The sequence below is a fragment of the Asparagus officinalis genome, chromosome 4, assembly GCF_001876935.1.
Source record: "Asparagus officinalis chromosome 4, Aspof.V1, whole genome shotgun sequence".
In the NCBI taxonomy this organism is placed as follows: Eukaryota; Viridiplantae; Streptophyta; class Magnoliopsida; order Asparagales; family Asparagaceae; genus Asparagus; species Asparagus officinalis.
The window spans coordinates 29,910,657-29,921,321 of NC_033797.1; the positions used below are offsets into that span (position 1 = coordinate 29,910,657).

The 10,665-nt window shown below is 41.2% G+C and overlaps 1 protein-coding gene across 1 annotated transcript; it reads left to right on the plus strand.

Annotated features, from left to right (window-relative positions):
• On the plus strand, positions 1,958 to 2,644 carry LOC109838427 (60S acidic ribosomal protein P0-1-like). The gene has a single exon (XM_020406876.1). It carries the CDS (start codon positions 1,958 to 1,960, stop codon positions 2,642 to 2,644), a length of 687 nt encoding a protein of 228 aa, XP_020262465.1.

Here is a 10,665-nt window from a genome sequence, read left to right on the forward strand (position 1 = left end):
ATTGTAAGTAAAATTTATCCTATCCAAAGTGTCCCAGACTCCTCTCTAAAGGAATGAGTCTGAGATACTTTGGAGGGGGTATCTGTAGGCGTCAAAAAATGCTCATAGATATCCAAACACAACTCAAGGCTGAGAAGAGAACAATGTGCATGCGACGATAAAATACACCGACGAGCAGCCCATGGTGGCGCGCCTTAGGCGTGACAGTCCATGGTGGCGCGCCTATTGCACGACAGTGCATGGTGACGCGCCTATTGCACGTCAGTCCATGATGACGTGCAAACTACAGGGAGCTGCCACGGCGGTTAAAAAAGCAGTTATACGATGATTTTCAAGGTCCACATGGCGGCATATCAGAAAAAGAACATGTTCTGACGTGTACAAGCGGTTAAACTACGAAAAAAGTAGTTAAAATTCGTGGGAGGGCAGTTTCAAGCACGATGGGAATGTGGCTGTAACCGCTTCTTTGGCCGCGCCAGTCCACACTGGCGTGCTAATAGCCGCGGCAATGTGGACTGACGCGCCCAAAGAGCAGTCACTTGGTCAATTATTTCGCCCTCATTTTTTCTGTTGTGCACTCCTATCCCTATAAATACCCCCCTAGGATCATTACTGACGAGGATCGAGCAAATTGGAGCAGATCTGAGCATAGAGAGCAGATTAGGGTATAGAGACTTGCGATTTTGATAATTTTGAGGAAGAGAGAGAGAATTTTCACCTTTCATAAACAACGTTTGGTGATTCTTAGAGATCTAAGCTCAAACTTGATCTTTGGAAGAGTGAACATCTTACATCGATAAGATATTCGTTTCAAATTCCTACTTCGATAAACGAAGGAACAATCTCTAAACCCCCTCACAATCTGTGAATCGGTGGTCCATGAGCTAACGTACTCCCGGCACAGGTAAAGTCCCACAAAACAGGAGTCGATAAACGATTTCTGTGTTATTTTCTCGAGAATTGTAATTTTCTTATTTAAACGATTTCTGTGTTATTTTCTCGAGAATTGTAATTTTCTTATTTTTCATTGTAATTCTCTGTAAACAATCGAAGTAATTTTCTTATTTTTCATTGTAATTCTCTGTAAACAATCGAAGTTTAATGGAATCATCAATGAAACCAAATTTTCGACGAAAACAGGAATATCAGATATTCTAAGCAAAAGCTAAAAATTGTATTTTTTTTCTACGCCTCCCGCATGACCGAAATAATGATTGAAAGAAAGAGGCTCATTGGAGTAGCACACCGCAAATGGAAAAGACAATCGGTTAGTATGAAACAAATGAAAAGGGCTTAACTCAAAAACACAGGGTCCATGCCCACGTCCAAAATTCTAAATGCAAAGTCCAGACCCGCATCCAGAATTACGAACGCAGGGACCAGACCTGCATTTAGGATTTCGAACGTAGGATCCAGACCCGTATTCAAAATTCAGAATGCAGGGTCCGACCCTACGTTGTAATATCGTAAATGATGGAGTTAACAATGCGTTTCAAATCGAGAAACACTAAGAATGATCTCTGTGTTTTAATGGTGGAATGTGAACTTTTAGTCAACGTTGAGGGTAAAGAACTTGTCGAAACAAGTTATGATCGCCAAAACCTACCATCAATCGAGGAAGCTTGAGGTGGCGGCACGGTGGTTTGAACACCCCCGGTGGCTTTGGTCGACGGAGCACCCTGAGCTTGGATTATCTTTGATTTGGAAGTGGTTCTCTTCTTGTGAGTCATTCTAACCTTGGCAAAGAGGATAGAAAATGGTCGATGAATGATTTAAGAACTAATCTTTCCTCCGTTGAAGCACCGGAGAAGATAAATAGGAATCCTGTAAAGTGGTCAACAGGAGAGCAAAAAAGTAAAAGTCGAATGACTTTTTTATTTGACCTTAATGATCCATTTATATACAGCTATATCTGTCAAGTCGGTGCGGGATTTTAGGCGAAAATCCTACCCAAAACATGATTTTCGTGTTTTCAAATAAGTTGTTTCAACCTCTAAACGTAGCCCCACATTCTGATTATCAAACACACAATTTAGCCCTGCGTTTTGATGCTCAAGCTTCAGACATTGAGAGGAAAGTTAACAATGACCATCAAGGTGACGAAAGCAAGAAGAAACTAGCCTATGATAAGAAACTATGTAGCCTCTTGGACGAGTACACAAGCTATAGTCAATTATCAAGCTCGATCTTTAACACAACTCATCCTTTCAAATGGCTTAACATTCCAACCAAAATTAATAACGATGTTGTTGAAATCATTACCCCAGTTGAGATGATCAAGAAAGGAGACAATGTGGGTTCCCCTGAGGTTGCCCTCCTTACCAAACTTAGGATAAGATCCTTCTCGTATGGTGTAGTAATCCTCTTTGACTATGACGATGGATCTATCTTCAGCTTAAAGATGTTCAACTTCACTGAGGCTGATCTCGTTGACAAGTTTACAGCTGGTGTTATTACGATTGCTTCGCTGTCCTTAGCTCTCTCTTACCCAACTCTTGCAACAACGCCTCACATGTTTATCAATGCCTACAAGAACATCCTTACGAGTGTTGTTGGCATTGAATACACATTCATACAAGTTGAAGGAGTATCTCAAGGATCAAAGCAAATTCGATGTTACTTTCGATTCTATATCATTGGCTAGGAATGTTGTTATTCCTACTGCTGAAGAAAGAGGGAAGTTAATCCTACTAATGGATCTAACGATGATGACTTAAGACTTTAGCTTGTTTGACTAAGTTTCTTGTCATCAATATACAAAAGTTATCTTGTTTGGTTTAAGGAAGTAGAATTGCGACATTTCGACAACCAAGTTCGCAATGTCTTTCAATCAGACGGAGTGAACAATCATTCAACAAACTTTGAGATCCAAAGTATTCCAAAAATTCGTCCTAGTCAACCACAAACTTTCAAAAACTTTAGAGGGGGTTCTATAGGCTATCTAAAAATCATACCAAGATAGTTAATACCCATTAAACACAAATGATAGAAGTTACAACCTGATGACTTCCACATCAGCAATAAGATAAAGAAAGTTACAAACAAATGACTTTCACGTTAACAAAGGAATGCTACAATTGGAGTATTCTCAGCAATTCAACAAAGAAAGTTATAAGTAGACGACTTTCACGATAATCGATGAAAGCTCTGATTCAACAGTCATTATAATCAACAGTGAGAGTTACAGTCTGACGACTCCCACATTTTAGAAAGCTAAAGCAAAGATTACAAAACGACGATCCTTGCGACGCTCTATCAGAAGAGATTACAAGTCAATAATCTCTTTAGTCCAAAACATAGAACTTACTTCTGTGGTGAAACACAATTAGCAGCGTTCCAGAGCCAAGACAACGCATGTCCAATTCAACTGCTAAACGCAGTTCGATTCAGCTACTAACGCAACGTCCAAACACTGCGTTCAAACACAAGGTTCATGACCAGCAACTCAAGACCTATGTTTGACCTATTCAAACGTGATCTTAATAGCTCTAGAAACCACTGTTCACCCACGATCTGGGGAGCAGTTTAAGTGGGTTGTTACACCCGATTAATGGGACAACTAAACCCTCATTAAGGAGCAGATTAGGAGAGCAGTTACACCCCTTAATCCCCATATAAACATCAACAAACTCAACTGAGTTGGGGATCGACTCTGGAGAGATCAGATCAGAGAGATTGAGCTTTTTGAATCGAATTTCTTAAGGAATTCTTCAGCAACAGAAAGTGAGGATACTTGGTTATTAACCGATTTACGGTTCAAACAACTCTTTGCATAGAGTTTGAACTCATTCTGAGATCTTAAACCTCATTAAGAGTTCCTTCAATCATTCCAATAAAGGAAGACGTACGGATCGTCAATGGAAAGCAAACTCGACGCGAGTATTCGAGGGAAGCAGTACATCGCTACCGTGAAGGACTCATAATTAAACAAAGGGGAGAATTTACATCAATTCTCTTCTCTTTTGTAATCGAGAATTCAAATTGTAATCGAGATTGAGAGAGTTGTAAACATTATTTTTCTAAGCAGTTAGAAGGAATAAATCAAATTCAATTCTTTTAATTTTCTTATTGCAAATTTTCCAACAAACACCTACTTCTGAACTTGTTTGTATGCTCGCCTTGGCCTAGTGGAAACCAAACTATCTTCGAGCTACTGTTGTTGTAATACCTATACATTTTCTTGCTGAACCACCTATTCAAGCTCATCATCACACTTTTCCTGAGTGTCTCCATGATCCACCTCTTGAACACGACTAGAACCTGGTTGGTCTTTAGGTTCTATCTCAATCACTTGGGATTTTGAGGTCCCAACAGTCTCGACACCATCATCCTCGGGCACCCTAGCTTTTGATAAAGCTATTATGGATTTCTCATCAAATATAACATCTTTGCTGATCATGAACTTGGAACCTTCTGTACACCAAAGGCGATAACCTTTTACGCCCTTTGCATACCCCAAGAATATTGCCTTCTTGGCCCTCACATCAAGCTTTCCCTCGTTGACGTGATAGTAAACTGTACATTCAAAAATCCCGAGGCTATCATAATCAGTATGCTCCCTTGACCAAACCCGATAGGGTATATCACCATCCAATGTCGAATGTAGATAACGATTCACTATGTATCAAGCTGTAGCAACCGCTTTTGCCCACCATTCTTTGCCCAAACTAGTATATGATCGTATACTCATTACTTTCTCCTGCAATGTATGGTTCAGTCTCTCTATGACTCTATTCTGCCATGGTGTAGACCTGACTGTCCTGTGTCGAGCAATACCCTCCTGATCACAGAACTTCTTGAAAGCACTATCTGTATACTCTGTACCGTTATCAAATCTCAGTCTCTTCAATTTCCTACCTATTCTGTTCTCAACCATTACTTTCCACTTCTTGAATGTCTCGAATTCTTCATTCTTATACTTAAAAAAATAAATCCAAGCATACCAAGAATGATCATCTATAAACGAGAAAAAATATACCTGGAACCGCCCTTGAAAGTTATTGGAGCCGGACCCCAAACATCTGTATGCACATAGTCTAATATGCCTCTGCTCTTGTACTTACTTTTCAAGAACTGGACCTGTGCGCCTTTCCGTACACACAATCCTCGTAAAAATCTATGCAAGGTTTTTTCATGTTCTTCAGCAAACCTTCCTTACTAAGCAGATCTAGATCCTTCTTTGACATGTGCCCAAGTCGCCTATTCCATAACCGAGTGTGCTCACATGGGTCTCTACCACTTTCATCAGTTTCAACCGCTTCATCTCCTATCACTGTCGTACCCGAGAGAGTATATATGTTACCATGATGAATGCCCTTCATCACTACCAGGGAACCTCGAACAACCTTCTTCACTATGTTCTCTGTAACTATCTTGCAGCCATCAGAGTTCAAAGCACCAACTGAGATAAGATTCTTCCGCAAGTCGGGAACATGCCTCACATCCGTTAGGGTTCTAAACACTCCATCATGAATCTTGATTTTGATATCACCAAGCCCTACCATTTTACAATCATGGTTATTCCTCATTGATACAGTTTCACCATTAATGCTCCTATAGATAGTAAATCACTTCCTATTTGGGCACATATGGTAAGAGCAACCTGAATCAAGAATCCACTTCCCGGAAATATCTTCACCACCATTAACGATATAACATTCTTTATCGCTCCCTTCCTCCGAGACGTAACTTGCCTCTTCCTTGCCTTCTCTCATCTCGATTTTGTTATTGTTCTTCTTTCCACCTGCTCTCTTGTTAGGATAGTCAACTATGAAATGTCCTAGCTCACCGCATTTGAAACACAATCTTCCTGTAAGAGGTATCGATTTCGATCTAGAATTTTCTCTCTTGTCTTTTTCTTGCTCATTGCGCCTTCCCCTTACAAACAATCCTTGTACTTTCTTCTTCTTACCACTAGTGACCATATCACTAGTTGCAATTTTATGAAGATCATCCATCATAAGCGTCATTCTAGTCTTATCCATCTTCAAATTATCTCATGCAAGCATCAATGTTTGTACCAGATTCTCATAAGACTTCGGTTAAGAAAGAAGTAGTAGAAGTGCTTGATCCTAATCTTCTACTTTCACATCAATGTCTTTCAAATCCGATATGATCCTATCGAACTTGTTGATGTACTCCCAGATTGATGAGCCTTTCTTCATCTTGCAAGTATGCAATTTGGATTTCAAATAGATCCGATTTGTTAGACTCTTTGTCATAAAGGTACTCTCTAACTTTGACCACACCCCCGCCATCATTGCCTCTCCATCCACTAAGAAAGCAACACCCCTCTCAAGGTATAGGATAATCGACGCTCGTGCTTCGAGATCTAACTCTTCCAAATCCTCATCTGACATATCTTTGTGCTTCTTTTCTTTTCCTACCAAAGCCTTGTGCAATTTCTGTGAAATCAACGAGTTTTTTATTTGAATCTTCCAATAAGAAAAATTATTTTTTCTATTGAACTTTTCAATCTCATACTTTCCCACTTTGACTGTTTTACTAGTAGACACCATGCTCTGCTTGTTTTAGTAAATCTTTTTCTCTCAGGAATTTCAACAAACACTTTGTGTGTACCACACAATAACCAAGTACTGCCTCAAATCAGAATCTTTACCACTCCCAATATAAACAAGGGCTCTGATACTAATTGCTGGGAGCATCGACATGTCCACCTCGCCGCGGAAGCAAATCACCTCGAGAGAAAGCCCTTGCTTTTGTTTTCACAAAACACAAGTCAACCTCGATGTTCCAGTTTGATATGAAACAAGAACAGAAATGAATATCTCAGCGAGGTGAGATATACACTCTTCTCAATATCAGATCTAGATCTGAATATCAAGGAAACCAACCAACACAAGTAATAGCCAATACACAACAAAACAATAAAGAAGACACGAGATTTACGTGGTTCGGCAAACTTGCCTACGTCCACGGGAGGGGGTGAAGGGAGATTCCACTATGATGGAGAACATCGACGACTTGCATAACCAACAAGCTCGTCCCAAAGAGATGATACTTTGATTTTACCAAAGAAAGATTATCTCTTTCTTGTACAATCCCTCTGTTGGGGAATCCGAAGCAATCAATCGGATCATTGCCCTTCCGGACCTTGTGTTAAAACTATGAAAGTAGGAAAATACCACAAATAAAGATCTAACCTTGAAAAAATAGTAAATGAGACGAACACACAGATTTAACGAGGTTCGGCAATGTGCCTATGTCCTCGGGAGCCACACCACATAATTCTTTTATTAATTAAAGAAGAAATACAAGCTCTCAAACTAGGGTTTAATCTATCTGAGATTCTCTCTCTCTCTTTTTAGTCAAAAAGCTCTCTTTTTCGTGTCTTACAAACCCTAAAAATGTTTGGGGGTATATATAGAGTCCTGGTAGAAACAGAATCCAAAACAGTTTAGGAAACTGTTTGACTGTGTCGCGGTCGACCGTGACGATCGACCGCACAGGTCTCACGGTCAACCGTGGTGGTCGACCGTATTAAACGACAGAAGCTCCTCAGATTCCAGAGAGTTGAGCGGTCGACCGTGGAGGTCGACCACGATCAAACCCAGTCTCTTCTCAGGCTTGTGCATGTTCGCGGTCGACCGCCGTGGTCAGCCGTGGATCTGTTAGGTCGTCTTCTTTGTCGTTTTGATTCTAACTCTCGTCTCAACTTTGGTCTACACTTTAGACTAACAATCTCTTACTTTGAGACCAAAGTGCCTGCAATGAGTTCACCCGAACTCTCCCCTTCTTTTCATGTATCTTCTCCCTCGGAAAATTCTTTCTTCAATAAACAATATCTCAGCGATCGTGCTGATCCTCATAGTGTAGCTCCGCTTTCGTCTTCTACTTGTGAATGCCAACTGAAGTTGCGCACAACCCCAATTTCTCAATGGTGACTGCCTTCGTCAACATGTCCGTCGGATTTTGACTCCCCAAAATCTTCATTAAATGTAACTTTCCGTCTTCAACTAGCGAGCGTATAAAATGGTATTTGACGTTGATGTGCTTCATTCTGACATGATATACTGGATTCTTGACAAGATGTATAGCGCTCTGGCTATCACAATAAAGATCTCCTCTCCCTTGTTTCAGATCCAACTCTTCCAAGCACACGTTCAACCATATCATCTCCTTGCTTGCTTCAGTCACCGTGACATACTCAGCCTCGGTTGTAGATAAAGTCATAATCTTCTGCAGACGTGAGACCTAGCTCACTGCTATCGACGCTAAGGTATAAACATACCCCGTGGTGCTTCGCCTCGTATCATGATCACCGGCGAAGCCCGCATCCACGTGTCCCTGCAGCACCAACTCCTTCCTCCTAAAACATAGTGGTTTGTTCGTTGTCCCCCTCAAGTACCGCATTATCCATTTCACGGCCTCCCAATGCTGCTTCCCTGGATTGCTTGCAAATCTGCTCACAACTCCCATTGCATGGGCGATGTCCAGCCTCGTGCAAACCATCGCGTACATAAGGCTCCCAATGGCTGAAGAATGTGACACCCTGCTCATATGCTCTCTATCTGTATCTGTCTTCGACGATTGCTCCTCAGATAATTTGAACTGGCTTTCAAGGGGGTGTGCTAACAACCTTAGCATTATGCATATTGAACCTCTGAAATACCTTCTCAATATATCCAGCTTGGCTCAACCTCAATGTCCATTCAGCTTCATCCCTACTAATTCACATCCCTAAAATCTGCTTCACTGCACCTAGATCATTCATTACAAACTCCTTTGCTAGCTGCTTCTTTAAGCTGTTTATCTCCTATAAACACGGTCCTGCTACCAACATGTCATCAACATATAATAACAAGATAATGAAGCTGGACTCGAACCTTTCCTGCTACCAACATGTCATCAACATATAATAACAAGATAATGAAGCTGGACTCGAACCTTTTGAAATAGCAGCAATGATCCGAATTACAAGATAATGAAGCTGGACTCGAACCTTTTGAAATAGCAGCAATGATCCGAATTGCATCTTCTGTAGCTACTGTTCTGCATAAAATTATCAAACTTTTTATACCACTGTCTCGGAGCCTGTTTCAAACCATATAAGCTCTTCTTGAGCTTGCACACTATCTCTTTCTTTCCTTCTTCAATGAAACCAACATGTTACTTCATGTAGATTTCTTCATCCAGGTCATCATGAAGAAAGGCAGTCTTCACATTCAACTGCTTAAGAAAGAGGTCTTCTATAACCACCAAACTCAACACCACTTTGATGGTTGTAAGTTTTACAACAGGGAAAAATATCTTCGTCTAGTCTACTCCTTCCCGCTGTTGAAACCCCTTTACTACTAATCTGGCTTTGAATCTCTTGCTTCCATCACTCTCTTGTTTGACCCGGTAGACCCATTTGTTATGTAAGGCCTTTTTCTGTGCAGGTAGCTGGGCTAACTCTCATGTCTCATTAGTGAGTAGAGAATCTATCTCCTCCTGCATCGCATGCTCCCACTGCTGAGATTCACTTGCTTGCATTGCCTCTTCATAGCTTTCCGGCTCACCGCTATCTGTCAATAATAAGTAGTCAATAGATGAAAGATATTTGGGATTTGGTTTGGGTACCCTGGATGACCTCCTAAGCTCCACGCCCTGGGTAGTTTCTTCTGCACCTAGAGTCTCCTCCGTTCTGTCATCAGAACAAACATCATCTCCCATGTCTGGAAGTTCCTCTATATCCATGTACTCACATCCATCTGTATCTGAAATGCTGCCTACACTGCTTTGGCTATCCTTGGCATCTTCCTTGTTCTTGTACATCACATCCTCATTGAATATCATGTCTCTGCTTCTGATGATCTTCCTGTTCTTCTCATCCCAAAGGCGATACCCGAACTCATCAATGTCATATCCAATGAATGTGCACTTTTGTGACTTAGCTTCTAGCTTGTTCCTAACATGGTCACTGATATAAACATAAGCCACGCAACCAAATACCCTCAAGTGTGAGAGATTTATCTTCTTGCCACTCCAAACCTCCTCTGGAATCCCAAAATCTAATAAAACTGATGGTCCGTGATTAATAAGGTAGGCTGCTGTATGCACTACATCCGGTAAAAATATCTTAGGCAGACCTGCATGTAACCGCATGCTCCTGGCACGCTCTGTCAAAATCCTATTCATCCTCTCTGCAATGTTGTTCTGCTACGGCATCCCTGGAGTAGTTCTCTCTAAGCGAATACTATTCGTAGCACAGAACCTCTTGAACTCCTGCAGCTGGTATTCCCCACCATTGTCTGATCTCAGACACTTCACCTTCAGATCTGTCTCATTCTCTACCATGGCCTTCCACTTCTTGAAGATTCCAAACACCTCTGACTTGTGCTTCATGAAGTAGATCCACACCTTCCTCGAGTGATCGTCGATGAAGGTGACATAATATCTCGAACCGCCAAAAGATGATACACTGGCTGGGCCCCATACATCTGTATGAATCAACTATAGCTTCTGAGCCTTAGGTGGCCTTCCACCCTTCTAGAAATTAACCCTCTTTTGCTTTCCAAAGATGCAGTCTTCACAAACCCCGACTTCCACAGCGTCGATCCCGGTTAGCGTTTCTTGTGAATGCAAAATCTTCATCCCCTTTTCGCTCATGTGCCCTAATCTATTATGCCACAGGTCTGTACTCTCTTTACCAGCTGTAATTGT